At 48.1% G+C, this 19,477-nt stretch overlaps 1 protein-coding gene across 2 annotated transcripts; it reads left to right on the top strand.

Annotated features, from left to right (window-relative positions):
- Positions 1-2,807: 2,807 nt before the first annotated feature.
- LOC133912634 (serine carboxypeptidase-like 51) lies at positions 2,808-6,529 on the top strand. 2 transcript variants are annotated; one of them, XM_062355476.1, is made up of 13 exons: positions 2,808-3,024; positions 3,132-3,226; positions 3,320-3,427; positions 3,526-3,766; positions 3,850-3,893; positions 3,990-4,057; positions 4,153-4,258; positions 4,410-4,603; positions 4,699-4,768; positions 4,878-4,928; positions 5,863-5,915; positions 6,013-6,145; positions 6,265-6,529. In XM_062355476.1, the coding sequence occupies exons 1-13, from the start codon at positions 2,880-2,882 to the stop codon at positions 6,331-6,333; spliced, it is 1,377 nt and encodes a 458-aa protein (XP_062211460.1). In that variant the 5' UTR covers positions 2,808-2,879; the 3' UTR covers positions 6,334-6,529. The 2 variants fall into 2 exon arrangements, 1 of the variants encoding a protein (XP_062211460.1); XR_009908837.1 differs by lacking the exon at positions 6,265-6,529 and having other exon boundaries at positions 5,829-5,915; positions 6,013-6,028.
- Positions 6,530-19,477: the final 12,948 nt, after the last annotated feature.

Raw genomic sequence — 19,477 nt, 5'->3', positions numbered from 1 at the left:
ACGGGCACATATATAGGCAGCTCGGAGGGTCGCGGGGCACTGCAGGACTCCAAGGCGGCGTCGATTTCCTGTTCGGACTCGGCGGCGCGGCAGAGATTGACTCAGAGACGACAGACCTAACCGGCGGGTCCCACGTGGCGGTGGCACAAGTGAAGGCGGCGTTGGCGGAGGCGTGTCCACGGGCGAGCGCGGGCGCGTGCGGTTGGCTGGGCCGGCATGGGCGAGTGGGCCGAAGGAGGAAGGGCACAGCCCAGGCGGAAGAGAAGGCCGAGGCCGGTTGCCGGGCTGAGGCTAAAGGAAAACTGGACCGGGAAAAAAAAACAGCCCGAGAAAGGTTTTACTCTTTTTCTTTTCTTTCTAAATTCAAATCCAAGCTTCAAATTCAAAGTCAAAGCAAAATCTCTTCAAATAAATTCCATCAAAAACCAAATAAAAATCCTATTTGCCTAGTTCAGCATGAATGCAAAATAATCAATTATATCCTATGTCAAATATATATATTCTTTCATATAAAATAGGATTTCTCTCTTTTAAATTATTTAAACTCATTTTAAATATAATTTTAAGAAATTTCTAAAGGTGGAAAAATTAGGATGTTACACATATCCCTCTATTTATAGACCTTGAGAGCTTTCTTGGATACCAAATTTCCTTGTTCTAAAATACCTACCACATGGGTATTTTGGTCCATATTTTGCTCTTTCCATCGAACGATCATGACACATTCACGACTTAACTTCGCCTTGACACTAGCTTCGCGATGATGCTATGTGCATTTCACCCTTCCACGGTATTAGGGCCAAACCATGAAACCGCCTCGCACATTTTTCAAAGCGTGACTCACAGCTACTTACTTTGACCTCAAGCAAGCATCCCGATATTGATGCGTCTACTACATCTTGCGATCTTGACCACCGCAAGTCTCTCTCCCTCCTGATCCCTCGGACCGCCTTGTCACTTGCACCGGCATCCCCTCCTGATCCCTCGGACCGCCTTGTCACTTGCACCGGCATCCCCTTCGCTTGACTTTGTCAACACACCGTCTTCATCCTTCCTTTCAAGCTTTGCTTGACTTTCAGGTGCATAGCTATAATCACCCTTGACTCCACCCAGCTTCGTCGATCTTCCAGCACCAAGCACTCCGCTCAGCCCCGATCATCCCACCGTCGATCGCCAAGTTGCATCCATCACCTGTATACCATAAGACAAGCAAGCATGTTTCTCCAAATCCCGTACCATCTACAGGTTAGCCAAACTCAAAATTCTCAACTCAAAGCATGCCTTATAAATTTTGTGAACACCGGATGTTCCGTTGTGCACAACCTCTGAGCATTAGGAACATCCGGTATGTGGAACTTCCTTTGTGCTCTGCAAAATCTGCTCTCTATAAGAAATGGTCATGTGAGTTACTACGGTGCTCACAACTTACCACACCAGATCATCTGGTGCATGTAAAAGCCTCCAGACCAATTTTGCACTTCTCTGTTAAACAGTCCGATGTTCCTCCAGTGTTCACACCGAACCATCTGATGTGTAGAATAGCTCGCAATGAAAACCTACATCTCTGTGAAATGCTCCAGTGTACACTCCGGTGCTCACAGTCCAATCGCTGAACAATCCGGTGCACATTTTCAAAATTAGCACCAAGAATTCTTCTCTGCTGGAGATGCTCCGATGCTCTCTGCGCCTATCATCGGACCATCTGGTGAGTTAATCTTTATTTTTCTCCCTGTGCTAAAATGCTCCGGTGCTCACACTTACCACACACCGAACTACCCGGTGATGTCAAAAATCCTCACACCGGACTATCCGATAAGTGTAAACTTACTGCACCCGAGACAAAAACTCCAACTCTAACTTTAGTTTGCTATAAATATAATCACGCACAAACACATTCATACTAGTCAAGATCAACTCAAATTCAACATCAGCAATAACTCATCACAATCAAACCGAGTCACTTATCCACTTGATTTCTCAGCGATCAAACACAAGTGCGGGCTAATAGTGATTCAAGGAGGGATACAAAGGGCTTTTTTTGCATGTGTGCAATAGCCACATCAAAACCCTACCACTCACTGCTTAGTGGCGTGACAATGTGGCGCTCCACATCAACCCAGGGACTAGTTTGACCAAAAAGGAAAGTTGAAAGACTCAAGTGGCCGGGTTAATACTTCATGATGAAAATAAGCCTTGGAGAAAAATGAGGGACAAATTTGGCTATTCTGCCTTTTTTTAATATCAAACCAAGTCTTCATAGTACTACCTGAGTTTGGACTCATTGAATTTATCGAGCCGAGGTTGGTACGCTATTGAGTTTACTGTAACGAAGATTATGTTACCGAGCTTACTTGAATCGAGCTCGAGTCTATGTTGTCCTATGTGACGTTTAACTTCAAACTCAGGTCCTACGTGTTTCTATTACCAAGCTTATTTGAGTTTGACCAGCCCAAGCTCGAGCCTATAAACAAATCTCAAACCTAGATCCAGGCTCACTTGAAGCTTGTATGGACTATGGATCTCGATTCGATCCTCCCTGCGTCTGCTTGAGCTCAGCTCCATGGCAGTCCTACTGGTACTCGATAGGATGGCCTGATTCTGGCATTGTTTGGAGTGCCAGAGGGGTGGAAATTGATCAACACGAGGTTGATTTGGACTTCATGTCACGGAGGCTCTGCAGCCAAACCTCAATGTCGCCGTGGGACTTGTAGACATGTTAAACAATATTCCTACCTTGACCGGTCGACGTGTCCGTGGGATCGAGGGGGGTTGCGAGCGAGGCGCCACCTATTTAAACTGCTCCCCGGCCACAGTGCGACTCACACACACAGGTCACAGGCCACAGCGGCTCGGCCTCGTCCAGCACTCTCGTCTTCGACATGGACAGGACCTACTGCCCGATTGCTCTGCTTCCCCTGCTCCTCTGCCTCTGCCTCGGCTCGCTCCGTGCCGGTTCCGCCGCGTCGATCACCACCGGCACCCCCGACGGCTCGGAGCTGTGGGGGTACGTCGAAGTCCGGCCAAGTAACGTTCTTCATCCCTTGCCACTCATTGTGCATTTTCTCTTCGCCGCGCGGCAATCTTTCTCAGAATAACACGTTCGTGTCGCCGCCGTTGATGCGTCGTTGCAGAGGCGCACCTGTTCTGGTGGTACTACAAGAGCCCGCAGAGGACGTCGACGCCGGGGAAGCCGTGGCCCACCGTCCTCTGGCTGCAGGGCGGCCCGGTACGCACCACCGCCTGTCATCACACCAGAATTTCAGCTCGAACATGGCCTGGCTTTTGTCACCAAATAAATTCATCGTCTTCTTCCTCTCAGGGCGCGTCTGGCGTCGGGCTCGGCAACTTCCAGGAGATCGGGCCGCTCGACGTCAACCTGAAGCCACGCAACTCGACGTGGCTCCAGAAGGCCGACCTCATCTTTGTGGTCAGAGAGTGATAGCTCTGCTCTGTTCCCTCTTCTTCCGCGCCTTGCAGTCGCGATGTTTGCAACTTTACATAGTCGTTTCTCTCTTAATGGCGCAGGACAACCCGGTCGGCGTCGGATATAGCTACGTCGAGGACGACAGCCTGCTCGTGACGACAGACTGGCAGCAGGCGGCGGACGCCACCACGCTCCTCAAGGCGCTCGTGAAGGAGGTGCCCACGCTGCAGAGCAGCCCGCTGTTCCTGGTCGCCGAGTCCTACGGTGGCAAGTACGCCGCCACGCTCGGCGCGTCCATCGCCAGAGCCGTCCGCGCCGGCGAGCTCAAGATCACGCTCGGGGGTAAAGATTCTAATCAACCAACCAATCAATACCGAGAAGCAGTTGTTGTGTGTGCATTAAGATTCTCGTTTCTTTTCCGACAGGTGTCGCCCTCGGGGATAGCTTCGTCTCGCCGGTGGATTTCACGGTGAGGACACGCCTTGCAGTAACATGACATCCGTTTCTCGAGTTCTTCAGCGTACAATTGAACGAACACTTAGAATAAGTGCTTTGGGTGGTGCAGCTCTCGTACGTGCCGCTGCTCCTGAGCGTGTCGAGGCTGGACGACAACGCCGGTGACGAAGCAAACAAGTAAGCACGCTCGCACGCAGGCTAGCCGCCATTCCTCTTTCTTGATCTTTAGCTTCCCGATCACATGCCCATGCGCACGGGAATTGTGATCTCAGGAAGGCGGAGACGGTGAAGGAGCAGATCGCGGCGGGGCAGTGGGCCGCCTCGCAGAAGTCGTGGAACGATCTCCTGGCTTTCATCGCCACCAAGAGCGGCAACGTCGTAAGTGCTGACCGTTGACTCCCACACTCCTCACATTTTCAAGTCCATGCTATTTACAAGAGCCTGCAGATCATGCTTACAGCCTAACACTTAATTAAGCAGTAGTCGGCACAGCTTCATTTATGGGCCTAATTTTCCCCTCTTTTTGCAGGACGTGTACAATTTCTTGCTCGACAGCGGCATGGACCCGGTGTCGGCGGACACACCGGCGGGCTCACCGAGCGCCGTGCAGGCGACCAAGTACTCGACGTACCTTGGCAGCCAGGACTCTGGCTCCAACACTATCTACGGCATCATGAACGGGGTTATCAAGCGAAAGCTCAAGATAATCCCCAAGGACCTCCAGTGAGCGTCCCTTTCGCATCATAATCACTTTCCTCTGTTTTTCTTTCCACATATTGTTTCTTGTCAATGTTGTGATGCCACAATTCCAACGGCAGGTGGGAGGAGCTTTCGGATGCCGTCTACTACGCTCTGGTCAACGATTTCATGAAGCCGAGAATCGATGAGGCAAGCGAACACGGCTCTGGTTTATTTGAATGAGCACACCTTTGAATTCCAAAAAATTACGTTGGGATTAGTGGTTCGCGTTTCGTTAATTCTGTGTTTTATCTTGCAGATTGATGAGCTGCTGTCTTATGGTGTGAATGTGACGGTGTACAATGGCCAGGTCAGTAGTACTCTGCCATTTTTACCACCCCCAACAATTTAAAACCACCGGTCGTCATCGATTTTTTCTTTCTTCCATTAGTGCTATTACACTGCCGTTCTATCTCAAATTCTCCACTCTATTGGCAAAAAACATCACATCATGAAAGTAAAGGATGTACCAGGTTAAGATCAGTGGATATATTTAGGATCAGATGTTAGTGGCTTGAGTGACGAGAAGACACTAAAACCAAACAGATGTTGTGATACCTTATATGTCAACTCGTAGGCCGAAGCACACATATATAACTTTGGCTCGGGAGTTGTAGTTCCATTATCTAAAAATATAGCTTTGGCTAATTGCGCATAGTGCTGTCGATTAAAGGAGAATTCAGGTTTACCAATGGAGCCTGGAAGCATCCTGGGAAAGCAACCGAGCAGAGTACAAGAATAAAGGCCATGTTAGTCAGTGGGAGAGCAGGATAACGTGACGCCGACTTTGTTCTTGTTCAGAAAAGACGGCATCCTTTCTGGACCATACCAATAGAAATGTGAAGGACGCTTGATTATGAAGTTTAATCAAATTAAGATTGCGCATAGGGACAGCCACTCCCTGGTCCATGCCAAGAAAATTCCAAGGAAAGGAGTGTTCAGGATACCTTTTGCCAGGAAACTGTGAGCAACACGAAATCTTCAGACGACACACCGCATTTTCGCAACAACCGCCAGCTCAATCACGTGGCTCGTGGCTCACAAGCATAGTCAACTAATTGGAGACAAACCCCGCCTCAACCGAACTTTTGGATGATACCATAGATATAATACTAATTTGATTGCTGTGTATTTACTAAGGCTGTAAATCTTTTTTTAGAGTTCAAGAGCTTTTGCTCCGGTCTCATTCATCTAAGGCTGTAATTTTCAGTTCTGAACTCAATATATCTTTTCCCTATCTGAAGCTCGACGTGATCTGTTCGACGCCCGGCGCAGAAGCATGGGTTCAGAAGCTCAAGTAAGTTTCTTCCTGCCTTTTTTTTTTTTCATCATTCTAACAGGGTTCAGAAACTATATCTAAATGGCTGAATGCCTCATTTGGTGATATATTTCAGATGGGGTGGGCTGACGAGCTTCCTGAGCCTGCCAAGGCAGCCTCTGTACTGCGGCACCAGCAAAGGCACCAAGGCCTTCGTCAGATCCTACAAGAACCTGCACTTCTACTGGATTCTTGGAGCCGGGCACTACGTAAGTCCGAACCCCAGTTGTGGCATCTCACCTAGGATCTGCTTCCCATGTGAGGCTCTTAAATTGGAATGCCGCCAAAACTGAATTGTTTTCTCGTGTGATCTGTCCTTTGCTTGCAGGTGCCTGCCGACCAGCCTTGTATTGCGCTGAGCATGATCGGTAGCATAACCCAGTCTCCAGCAAGTTAGTAGATTCTTTGTGGTATGCAAAAGAACACAAAACAGGGCTCAGGAAGCTAGCACAAGGACAGTGTATCATTCTTGAAATAGTACAGAAAAGGTTGCATGCATGGAAAAGTAAAGGAATTGGTGATAAGGAACACTGTTGTGTTAGGAAAAGGTGGCATATTTGATTAAACAAATGAGAAAAACAACTTTTGTGATTTCCAGTATGTCAATTTTCTGTTCCATTTTAGGAACAAAAACAGTGGAAAGCATAGATGTTATAGTGGCCCATATATAGGGACTCTTAAGCCTGTGAAAGGCATTGCATTGTGGTGGTAAAGCACTATGAAGTGCAGAGGAATCAGTAGCTAGTACACATCAATATATTGTGCCTTAGCATCATCGATATATGGTTAATTAACAAGCAACACTATGATATTACACTGAAGTGTCACAGATTTTAGCGTCACATGTATTTAAATTACCTGAAACTTTGTGTTTCCACTGTACTTGTCCTTTAATCAGTTGCAGGTACACACAAATTAGGTTTGGCATCACATCCATAGAAACATAGTCCTCATTTATTACATTACAGTACCAAGACTTACAATAAGCTATATTTACAAACTACATTACACTAGTCAACCGGCTAAGACAAACACCAAAAGACGGCTTTTGTCACGTCCTGAAATCCGTAATTGTGTGTTTTAATCCTAAAACATGCAATTTCAACCTCATGTTCCAGTTTGGGTCACTGGAGCACTTCACTTTGAATCAATAAGGTGAGAGAAGGAAAACTAAGAGAAATAAAGGAGCTCTGTAAGTCTGGACTTTCCTCTAGGTAAATGGGGTCTACTTGGGTGGAAAATATCTCTCTATAGGTGGGCAACAACACTCTCTCTCCCCCTAAAAAGAAGAAACTTGCCTATACGTACTACTCACCTACTCCACCAGATAAGGCTTTTTGAGGAAGCAAGTTGGAGTTGGCTGTCTCTCACTCTCTCTCTTAGGCTCCCTTTTTTCCCCTTTTGGATCCCTACCTCTGGGAGCAAGATCAAGGTACGTATGTGGTACTCACGTGACCACCAGCTCAAGGACTACTCGTCCATCCAATTCATTTTCAGTTTCCCCGAAGGAATTCGAGCTGGTTCTGAACTTGTTTGGTGTTCTTTGGGTGAAGCAAGGAAGCAGCAGTTTTTCCACTCTTCTCCAAGCCATTTTCCGTCGTTTCCTCCTTCAACTGGCGGTCACCAATCTCAGCAAAGGACCTTGGGTGAGTCTACTAGGCTCCCATGGCAAGTATGCTCATTTTTGGTTGGATAGATCTTGAATCTGGAACTAGGGTTGCAAAGTTCTTCAGTCTGGGAACAAATGAGGATTTATGTGGATTTGAGTTAGGAATCATGTTGCTAGACGGTTGAGCAAAGTCTAGACCCTGTACACCCTTCTAGGTATTTTTACCTTTGATTTAGAGAAACTCTTAGGTTAGTTTAGCCTAGTTTCTCCCTTCGTAATAGCTGCTATTCTGAAGCTGCACGAGGCTGATTTTACTGTAGCTCCCAGGTACTGTTCACCCGCCCGGAGTACTGTTCATCGAGCACCCCGGGTACTGTTCATCGAGCACCCCCGGGTACTGTTCATCGAGCGCCCCCCGGTACCGTTCACCCCGAGCATGTTCACCCGAGTACCCCGCGAGTACTGTTCATTCTGGGCACCCCCGAGCACGGTTTATCAGGCTTTCCTGATAGCTGATAGCTTGTAAAATTCGTAGTTAATTCGTACGAACTCCAAACTTTATGAGACCACTTGGAAAATTCTGGTTTGGACAGTACGATCTTGAAATAATGTTGTCATGTGTTGTGGAGCATATTTTTCTTACATGGTCGCATTTCATACATGCTCATTACATTGCACGCGTTGCTCTCTATAGTGAACGCCGATCCGTCGATCCCGGAGGCCGGGGGCGAGCGTGAGGCGCCCCACCTTTCTGATCCAGGGCAGCAAGGCAAGCATCGTTCATATTGCACCGTGTCTACTTGAAAATTTAATATGTTATCTACGCTTATGTATACATTGCATGTGTCGGGTACTGAGTTGGGTAGAACCTATGCCGATGCATTATCCCATTTCGGTCACGTGTCATGTGTTGTTTCTAGGAGCCTAGTGGTGTCATCGAGGTCTAATTTTAGTTCGCTATGCTTAGTGGTACTTAGGCTTTTCGGTAGAAGTCGACGACGGCGTCCACCGTTGTCGCGAGCCTAGGACTTATTACTTGTTCACACTTATGGTTGTGTTGATGATGAGTCGGTTTGGTGAGTGGTGAGTTGAGACGAGGTGTGGGCGGTGTTAGGGGTGTCATCTGCTCACGAGGAGTCCTCAGGTAGTTCGGGGAGGGAACCCGGACACCGTAGACCGCTTGCACCGGTTAAGCACCGATCATCGGTGTAGTCGGCTTTAGCACATACCTTACTCACCACATGCTGATATAATGGTAGGCGAGCTGATTACCTTCGTAGACGTGGTCATGTGGGCCTCGTCATAGACGGTGTGAGTCCGGTTTGAGTCCGGGCTTTTAGCGGTATTAGTTTGCTCGGGGAGTAGTTCTAATACCGCCTCGCCGAGCTATGGTTGATCCACATGGTTAGGCCTGGTTGGGAAAGGTTGTCACGGGTACCCCCTTGTGTGCATCTTAGCGTGTGGCACAAGCCGTATGGTCCCTGTGTCGTGTGGGTCCAGGAGTATCCCCTGCAGGGTGTATAATAAGTTCAAACTGCCGCGCTCTCGGTCATGAGCATCGCTATCGCTTATCTCCACCGAGCGACCATGTTTTGGTCGTAGAGTTTCGATGTGGGTTGTGGCATGGTTGGATTGGGGTGGTTTGATCGGTATGTGGTTGGTGGTTTGGTGGGAATGGTTTGCTTTTATACACTTGTTGTTCATATATCTGTTCTGATCAGTTGGTTGGCAGGGTTTGAGTCGGTGGTTGGTTAAGTCAGTTGCTTACACTTAGAGTCTAGGTTGCTTACCGCTTAATGAACTTAAACATGTCTTAATCCTTGCTACAGCTTTAAATGCATGATCCTTGGAGTCGAGAATATATATACTCGTACTGTGTAAGACTTGCTAGTACCTTCGTACTAAGGGGTGCTGCCCTTAAGTTGCTTTCAGGTTCGCAGGTTGGCGAGGAAGAGGCAGTGTTCGGCTACTTTGTGCCTGCCGATCAGGGTGGCGGGCAGGAGTAGCACCTTCTACTCCGAACTCCGGCGCTTGTGGTATGGAGCCTAAGGGCATACGGCCCCATATTCTTTTGTTGTATAGGTTTATCTTCCGCTGCGTAGTTGTTGTTGTTCCTCTTTTGTTGTAAATTGTGGAAGCAGTTGCATGTTTAATAATGGTAATCCAGTTTAATTATTTGCTCTCTATTAAACTGTGTTGTGATATTTGAGTTGGAAGGTATGTGTTCCCATCCTGGGCACAAAACACGTGCCGGGACTACCGGAATGGTATTCTGGTTAATCGTCGAGGTTGTGATTATGAATAATGATCCTCCTGATGATTAATTAGAATACTATTTGGACGGTTCCTCACAGCTTGGTATCAGAGCCTGGTTTAATTTAGTAGCCTAAACATAATTAGTGCGTTGTTTAGTAAGTCGACAACTTCACCTAAACAACCCATAATTTATGTTTATGCCTCTTCATGTTTAATATGTATTAAACTGCTATCGTTTATGCCCCTAAGTTAAAATGCGTATTATGAGTGACGTTTATATGTCTTATACCACGTTGTTTTGCTTTCGACCCTGCATTGATTCATGTTGAGCATTGCATCTTCGGCTTTGCATCGTCGGAAGGTAAGGTACGATGCTCGGTGGCGGTTAATCACCGAGGGCTCAGCCGGATGCGAGGCAGGGGCCCGGCATGTTCCGTACGGTGATCCGTACGGGAAGTGAATACGCTAGCAATAGCGTATGAACATCCACCATGCGATGGGAGACATGGTCGTCTACTCGTGTGGCGTTTACACGAGATGTCCCATAGGGTCTACGGGAAGTGAATACGTCGTTGTCGACGTATGGATTGTCGCTTGTACGGCATGTGGTACAAGGGCCGTTCGCGCTCTTACTCTTTCTAGCGCGAAGGGTACGTTCTTGATGTTATAAACTGCCTGTGATTTTGATGCTTGCAGGTGCGGTTCTTATTTTGAGAAAGAAGCGGTAGCTAGGTTCGAGCATGCATCAGTTCATGGCATTCATGCATGCATTCATATTTATACATGTATTATGGGATTCTAACAATATATCCGGCGAATGCATTGTGCTGAGTCGGAATTTGACGTTTCCCCTTTTAGTTTTACATTTCAGAATGGTTGTCACTCGGCGTGGTGGGGAGGTTCCGGAGGGTTCCGGTCAGAACAACCCTCCTCCACCGCCGACCATGGCGGATGTGCTCATGCAAATCGAGCAGAACCGCCAAGCGAATCACGCTCTCCTCCAGACGAACCAAGCGCTCCTGGAGGCTCTCGTGCGCAACGCGGCTCCTCATGGAGGAGGTGGGGCCGTGCGCCGAGACGACTTCTTGAACTTTTTGCGGACTCAGCCGCCGGTCTTCTCGTGAGCTGAGGATCCTCTCGATGCTAATCACTGGCTCCGGACGATTGAGCAGAAGCTCGCCCTTCTTCACTGTGAGGATCACGAGAAGGCGCTCTTCGCCGCCCATCAGCTTCAGGGCCCGGCGGGTGCGTGGTGGTCCGGCTTTCTGGCCATGCACCCCGCCGATCACCGCGTGTCATGGGCGGAGTTTCGCGAGGCCTTCCGCTCGTTTCACATACCGAGTGGCCTCATGGAGGCTAAGAGGCGGGAGTTTGAGGACCTCAAGCAAGGAGGTCGGGCGGTGATGGAGTACGTGCAGGTGTTCAACCACCTTGCACAATACGCTACCGAGGAGGTCAGCACGGATGCGCGCAGGCAGCGCCGCTTCGTGAATGGCCTGAACTCGAAGATGCAGGACCGGTTGTCCGCGCATAAGTTCGCCGACTTCAACGAGTTGGTGAGCACGTCGATCACGGTGGAGCTCAAGTATAAGAGCCACAAAGAGGAGAAGAGGCGGAAGAGGGGTTCCTCGTCTTCTGTGGGCGGAAGCTCGCAACGCACCCGCTCTGAGAGTCAGCCTCCACAGTCTCAGGTGCCGTCGGCTGGCTACCCACGACCGATGTGGTTTGTACCACGTCCTGCGTTCTCCGCTCCACAGGGGCAGGCTGCACGACCAGCCGGCTCCCAAGTGAGTGTGACCGGTGGCTCAGGCGGTCCGTGCTTCAACTGCGGCCGCGTCGGCCATTTCTCGAGGGAGTGCCCGTATCCGAGGCCGGGAGCCGCTGTGAGTGCTCCGCGACCACCGCCGGCTCAGTCAGCACCGCAGTCTTCGCAGGCGACTAACGTTCCCAAGTGTGGTCGAGCTCGCCACACTACCGCCGACGAGGTTCAGGAGGGTGACACCGTCCTAATGGGTACGTTGGATATGAGTTTCAACTCTGACATCTTTTCTGCAGTGGTTTTGTTTGATTCAGGAGCCTCTCACTCCTTTATATCTTCGGGTTATGTTTGGAAAAGTGGGTTGAGAGTCAGTGCTACCCACACACCGTACCTTATAGACGCCCCAGGGGCCAAAGTTTTAATCAACCAGTGTGTGAATAAAGCGGCGGTAATTGTCAACGGAGTTCCCTTCTTTGTCAATCTGTTAGTGATGAACTCGAAGGGAATTGATATTATTCTGGGAATGAATTGGCTCTCCAAGAACAAGGCTGTGTTGGACTGTGCTCGGCGGACCGTCACCCTCAATGGTCTGTCAGGTACTCGGGTCCAGTTAAAGCTAGAGGATGTCAAGTCCTGCCTGTTCGCCGTAAAGGCTGTCCCCACCAGGATTATGGAGACCATTCCTGTGGTGTGGTAATTTCCGGATGTCTTTCCGGATGAGTTGCCTGGAATGCCGCCTGGTAGGGCAGTGGAGTTCTCTATTGATCTCGTGCCCGGTGCGGCCCCGGTTTCGAAGAAGATGTACAAGATGTCGCCAGTTGAGCTAGTTGAGCTGAAGAAGCAGATCCAGGAGCTGCTGGCGAAGGGTTTCATTCGTCCTAGTTCCTCACCTTGGGGATGCTCGGCTCTATTCGTGAAGAAGAAGGACGACACTCTCCGGATGTGTGTTGATTACCGTCCGCTGAATGCAGTCACGGTGAAGAATGTGTATCCGCTTCCTAGGATTGACATCTTGTTTGATCAGTTGACTGGAGCCCGAGTCTTCTCAAAGATTGACTTGAGGCTGGGCTATCACCAGATCAAGGTCCGACCAGAGGATATTCCAAAGACAGCATTCTCTACTAGATACGGCTTGTATGAGTTCACCGTTATGTCGTTTGGCTTGACTAATGCGTCGGCTTTCTTTATGTACCTCATGAACTCGGTATTCATGGAGGAGTTGGACAAGTTTGTCATTGTTTTCATCGACGACATTCTGATATACTCCAAGACTGAACAAGAGCACATTGGGCACCTCCGTATCGTTCTGGGCAGGCTCCGAGAGCATCAGTTGTATGCCAAGTTCAGCAAGTGTGAGTTCTGACTCAGGGAGGTGGCTTTTCTGGGACATGTTCTATCAGAGAACGGGGTGGCAGTTGACCCGAGCAAGGTGCAGGATGTGCTCGACTGGGTTCAGCCCCAGAATGTCAGTGAGATCCAGAGTTTTCTTGGGCTTGCAGGCTATTACCGTCGGTTCATCGAGAACTTCTCCAAGGTTGCGAAGCCGATGACTGAGTTGTTGAAGCAAGGCAGCATGTTTGAGTGGTCAGATGCCTGTGAGTCTGCCTTCCAGACATTGAAGAAATTGCTCACGACCGCTCCAGTGCTTGCTCAGCCTGATGTGACCAGAGGGTTTGATGTGTATTGCGACGCGTCCGGCATCGGTCTCGGCTATGTTTTGATGCAAGAGGACCGAGTCGTTGCATATGCATCCCGACAGCTGAAGCGTCACGAGGAGAACTATCCGACACATGATCTTGAACTTGCAGCTGTCGTGCACGCTCTGAAGATGTGGCGCCACTACTTGATGGGCAACTTGTGCCGTATCTACACGGATCACAAGAGCCTAAAGTACATCTTCACGCAGTCAGATTTGAACATGAGGCAGCGCAGGTGGCTTGAGTTGATCAAAGACTACGAGCTAGAGGTTCACTACCATCCTGGCAAGGCGAATGTGGTCGCCGATGCTTTGAGTCGAAGGGCTCATTGTCACTGTCTTATAGCCTCGCCAATGGATTCCACGTTATGTGATGATTTCCGGCGTCTTGGGCTTGATATGGTGCCGGATGGTTTTATTGCCAATCTCGAAATCAAGTCCACGCTCATTGATGAGATTAAGGCTGCACAAAGGGATGATAAGGGTATGGCCCGAATTCGAGAGAAGAGGAAGATCGGGCAGGCCTTGTGCTTTACTGAGGATGATCAAGGCGTTATCTGGTTTGGGGACCGTCTAGTGGTTCCGAGGGTCGAGGCGCTGAGGAAGAAGATCCTTGATGAGGCTCATGATTCGTTGCTATCCATTCACCCTGGCAGTACGAAGATGTATCAGGATTTGAAACCCCGTTTCTGGTGGACTCGCATGAAGCGGGATATTGCTAGGTATGTGTCTGAGTGCGACGTTTGCCGAAGGGTGAAGGCTGAACACATCAAGCCTGCCGGCACACTCCAGCCTTTGCCCATTCCATCTTGGAAGTGGGAAGAAGTTGGGATGGATTTCATTACAGGCTTACCGAAGACTTCGAGTGGGTATGACTCTATTTGGGTCATCGTGGACCGGTTGACAAAGTCCGCGTATTTCCTTCCTGTCAGGACGACTTACTCTGCTAAGCAGTATGCGGAGTTGTACCTCACTAGAATTGTTTGTCTCCATGGAGTGCCGAAGAAGATCGTTTCTGATCGGGGTACACAATTTACTTCTCATTTCTGGAGAAGTTTCCAGGAGGCTATGGAAACCGAGTTGTTCCACAGCACGGTGTATCACCCACAGACGGATGGTCAGACAGAGAGGGTAAATCAGATTCTCGAAGATATGCTCCGTGCTTGTGTGCTCACTTATGGGAAGAAGTGGGACATATGCCTGCCATTCGCGGAATTTTCATATAACAACAGTTTCCAGGCTAGTATTGAGATGGCGCCATTCGAGGCCCTTTATGGTCGAAGGTGCCGTACGCCGCTGAATTGGTCTGAATCCGGTGAGCGGGCTTTTCTGGGTCCGGATTTGGTCAAGGAGGCAGAAGACCATGTCCAGAATATCCGCAAGAGTATTCTCACAGCCCAGTCTAGGCAGAAGAGCTATGCGGATCGACGTCGCCGAGAGCTCACATTTGAGGTGGGGGATCACGTGTACCTGAAGGTCTCACCTCTCAAAGGCGTTCGTCGATTCCAAGTCCGAGGCAAATTGGCGCCTCGGTATGTTGGCCTATTTCAAATTCTTGCTCGGCGTGGAGAGGTCGCGTACCAGTTGGACTTGCCTCCGTCTCTCTCCGCCGTACACAATGTGTTCCATGTGTCACAATTGAAGAAGTGTCTCCGAGTCCCGACGGAAGTCGTTGATGTTGCACCCCAAGAGTTGCAACCAGATTTGACATATTGTGAGCGACCAATTTGTATCTTGGATGAAGCCGAGCGCAAGACACGGCGCCATTCTATCAAATTCCTGAAAGTCCAATGGAGCAACCATACAGAAGCCGAAGCGACATGGGAGCGGGAAGATAAGCTCCGCTCCGAGTATCCTGAGTTCTTTGAGGACTTGTGAAAGATGTCGCAATATGGTATATTTGGAATCTCTCACATGAGTGTGCTCATCGTTCTCTCCCCGACTCGTACTGAATCTCGGGACGAGATTCTTTTTAGGGGGGGAGGTTTGTCACGTCCTGAAATCCGTAATTGTGTGTTTTAATCCTAAAACATGCAATTTCAGCCTCATGTTCCAGTTTGGGTCACTGGAGCACTTCACTTTGAATCAATGAGGTGGGAGAAGGAAAACTAAGAGAAATAAAGGAGCTAGAAGTAAGTCTGGACTTTCCTCTAGGTAAATGGGGCCCACTTGGGTGGAAAATATCTCTCTATAGGTGGGCAACAACACTCTCTCTCCCCCTAAAAAAAGAAACTTGCCCATACGTACTACTCACCCACTCCACCAGATAAGGCTTTTTGAGGAAACAAGTTGGAGTTGGCTGTCTCCCACTCTCTCTCTTAGGCTCCCTTTTTTCCCCTTTTGGATCCCTACCTCTGGGAGCAAGATCAAGGTACGTATGTGGTACTCACGTGACCACCAGCTCAAGGACTACTCGTCCATCCAATTCATTTTCAGTTTCCCCGAAGGAATTCGAGCTGGTTCTGAACTTGTTTGGTGTTCTTTGGGTGAAGCAAGGAAGCAGCAGTTTTTCCACTCTTCTCCAAGCCATTTTCCGTCGTTTCCTCCTTCAACTGGCGGTCACCAATCTCAGCAAAGGACCTTGGGTGAGTCTGCTAGGCTCCCATGGCAAGTATGCTCATTTTTGGTTGGATAGATCTTGAATCTGGAACTAGGGTTGCAAAGTTCTTCAGTCTGGGAACAAATGAGGATTTATGTGGATTTGAGTTAGGAATCATGTTGCTAGACGGTTGAGCAAAGTCTAGACCCTGTACACCCTTCTAGGTATTTTTACCTTTGATTTAGAGAGACTCTTAGGTTAGTTTAGCCTAGTTTCTCCCTTCGTAATAGCTGCTATTCTGGAGCTGCACGAGGCTGATTTTACTGTAGCTCCCGGGTACTGTTCACCCGAGCACTCCGGGTACTGTTTATCCCGGGTACCCGCGAGTACTGTTCATCCCGGGCACCCCCCGAACACGGTTTATCAGGCTTTCCTGATAGCTGATAGCTTGTAAAATTCGTAGTTAATTCGTACGAACTCCAAACTTTATAAGACCACTTGGAAAATTCTGGTTTGGACAGTACGATCTTGGAATAATGTTGTCATGTGTTGTGGAGCATATTTTTCTTACATGGTCGCATTTCATACATGCTCATTACATTGCACGCGTTGCTCTCTATAGTGAACGCCGATCCGTCGATCCCGGAGGCCGGGGGCGAGCGTGAGGCGCCCCACCTTTCTGATCCAGGGCAGCAAGGCAAGCATCGTTCATATTGCACCGTGTCTACTTGAAAATTTAATATGTTATCTACGCTTATGTATACATTGCATGTGTCGGGTACTGAGTTGGGTAGAACCTATGCCGATGCATTATCCCATTTCGGTCACGTGTCATGTGTTGTTCCTAGGAGCCTAGTGGTGTCATCGAGGTCTAATTTTAGTTCGCTATGCTTAGTGGTACTTAGGCTTTCCGGTAGAAGTCGACGATGGCGTCCACCGTTGTCGCGAGCCTAGGACTTATTACTTGTTCACACTTATGGTTGTGTTGATGATGAGTCGGTTTGGTGAGTGGTGAGTTGAGACGAGGTGTGGGCGGTGTTAGGGGTGTCATCTGCTCACGAGGAGTCCTCAGGCAGTTCGGGGAGGGAACCCGGACACCGTAGACCGCTTGCACCGGTTAAGCACCGATCATCGGTGTAGTCGGCTTTAGCACATACCTTACTCACCACATGCTGATATAATGGTAGGCGAGCTGATTACCTTCGCAGACGTGGTCATGTGGGCCTCGTCATAGACGGTGTGAGTCCGGTTTGAGTCCGGGCTTTTAGCGGTATTAGTTTGCTCGGGGAGTAGTTCTAATACCGCCTCGCTGAGCTATGGTTGATCCACATGGTTGGGCCTGGTTGGGAAAGGTTGTCACGGGTACCCCCTTGTGTGCATCTTAGCGGGTGGCACAAGCCGTATGGTCCCTGTGTCGTGTGGGTCCAGGAGTATCCCCTGCAGGGTGTATAATCAGTTCGAACTGCCGCACTCTCGGTCATGAGCATCGCTATCGCTTATCTCCACCGAGCGACCATGTTTTGGTCGTAGAGTTTCGATGTGGGTTGTGGCATGGTTGGATTGGGGTGGTTTGGTCGGTATGTGGTTGGTGGTTTGGTGGGAATGGTTTGCTTTTATACACTTGTTGTTCATATATCTGTTCTGATCAATTGGTTGGCAGGGTTTGAGTCGGTGGTTGGTTAAGTCAGTTGCTTACACTTAGAGTCTAGGTTGCTTACCGCTTAATGAACTTAAACATGTCTTAATCCTTGCTACAGCTTTAAATGCATGATCCTTGGAGTCGAGAATATATATACTCATACTGTGTAAGACTTGCTAGTACCTTCGTACTAAGGGGTGCTGCCCTTAAGTTGCTTTCAGGTTCGCAGGTTGGCGAGGAAGAGGCAGTGTTCGGCTACTTTGTGCCTGCCGATCAGGGTGGCGGGCAGGAGTAGCACCTTCTACTCCGAACTCTGGCGCTTGTGGTATGGAGCCTAAGGGCATACGGCTCCATATTCTTTTGTTGTATAGGTTTATCTTCCGCTGCGTAGTTGTTGTTGTTCCTCTTTTGTTGTAAATTGTGGAAGCAGTTGCATGTTTAATAATGGTAATCCAGTTTAATTATTTGCTCTCTATTAAACTGTGTTGTGATATTTGAGTTGGAAGGTATGTGTTCCCATCCTGGGCACAAAACACGTGCCGGGACTACCGGAATGGTATTCTGGTTAATCGTCGAGGTTGTGATTATGAATAATGATCCTCCTGATGATTAATTAGAATACTATTTGGACGGTTCCTCACAGCTTTATTCAATATAGCGCAGCACATCTAGCGGACGTGCCCAAGAACTCCACATGCATCCAACCTAGATGAAACCTAGAACGGCGCATTGGCTGGATCTCCAAAACCCGAAATGTAGAAACCTTGATATGGTGGATATTCATAGTTTTCTTCCTCTGATCAACAACATAATCAAGTGTAAGTACTTTTATACTCTGCAAGACTTTGGTTTTAACAATTAAGTGTATAAATATAGGGTTCAAGGGTGGCATTATAAATTAAGTTAGTTTGCGGAAAAGAACATTTATCACAATGAAAGACATAAATAAGTAATGGAACTAAGTGATAATTAAAAGCACATACAAAACTGCATAAAGGTAAATTTTAAGAACAACTCAATCTTGACCTCCATGTCAAGAGTACCTAAATATTCACCACCGCCAAAGGTATGGATGATATCCTTCAACTAATACAATCAACCTAATCACAACTCATGTATGCAAGTGCAATCCTGATGAATCTGACAAAACTCTAAACAATGATCCATCATCAAGGTGCTCGTGACTGTGAGCAAGACTATTCTAATAGATTAGTACTCTAAAAAGCTTGTACACTTTATCCATGAGTTATAAGTGACCCCTGTAATACCCATCAATACCATGCACTGATGAAGTGTTCATATAGGTGTCATACGTAGATGTTTCACTAATTGACCACTATTCTTGCCTTCCTCAAAAAGTATTGTTCCCTCCTTTACTGTTTAAACTAAGAACTGAAGTGGATGGTACTTCAGATCATTGTATTGGTAGACCTTAGGCCCACAACCGTGGTGATGGAGGCCCCTACGGATACATCCATATATATGGATAATCCGTATATGCAACCCTAACTTCTAGAAGGCAAGAATAGCATCAAATAGATACGTGGTTATGGTCATCCCATACCAGCACCTGTGGTTGTACGTTGTTCCTCAATTTAAGACACAAGGTACGTGTCATTATGGGGCTCAAGAGGTCTCCACCTAAAAAACTATGGGACGAAGCTCACCTCCACAAGTTCCATGACCTAACCTACCGACATCCGACGTACAACATACCTAACAAGCATTTACCACCTTAACAACATTTAATTTTTCCCATCAATTGAGTTTGATAAGAATATGACACACACCTAACTACGGGGGCTTGCATGCTAAGAATCATCTACCGTCTTAATCTACTTCTACCCAATGACACTAATATTAATTCAATCACCATCCTAGGCTTACAAGAGTATGGATATCAATTGAAGGAAAGTAAACATGACCAAATTTAGGTTATAACAATCCCACCCAATAAGCATTTTTAAAGAATATAAATGCATACATATTGTAGTTTCCTAAACCATGCATTAAACAGTTTTGAGCACTAGGTTCAAAATGGTC

Source organism: Phragmites australis, chromosome 3, assembly GCF_958298935.1.
Source record: "Phragmites australis chromosome 3, lpPhrAust1.1, whole genome shotgun sequence".
NCBI classification, from domain to species: domain Eukaryota; kingdom Viridiplantae; phylum Streptophyta; class Magnoliopsida; order Poales; family Poaceae; genus Phragmites; species Phragmites australis.
This window is presented reverse-complemented; position numbering and strand designations above follow the sequence as displayed.

Excerpts from the sequence above, each read along its gene's own strand:
- LOC133912634 (XM_062355476.1), top strand. The coding sequence starts at position 2,880 with ATGGACAGGACCTACTGCCCGATTGCTCTGCTTCCCCTGCTCCTCTGC. Across the intron at positions 3,428-3,525 it reads AGGCCGACCTCATCTTTGTG|GACAACCCGGTCGGCGTCGG; the intron begins GTCAGAGAGTGA and ends TTAATGGCGCAG. Across the intron at positions 4,929-5,862 it reads TGACGGTGTACAATGGCCAG|CTCGACGTGATCTGTTCGAC; the intron begins GTCAGTAGTACT and ends CCCTATCTGAAG.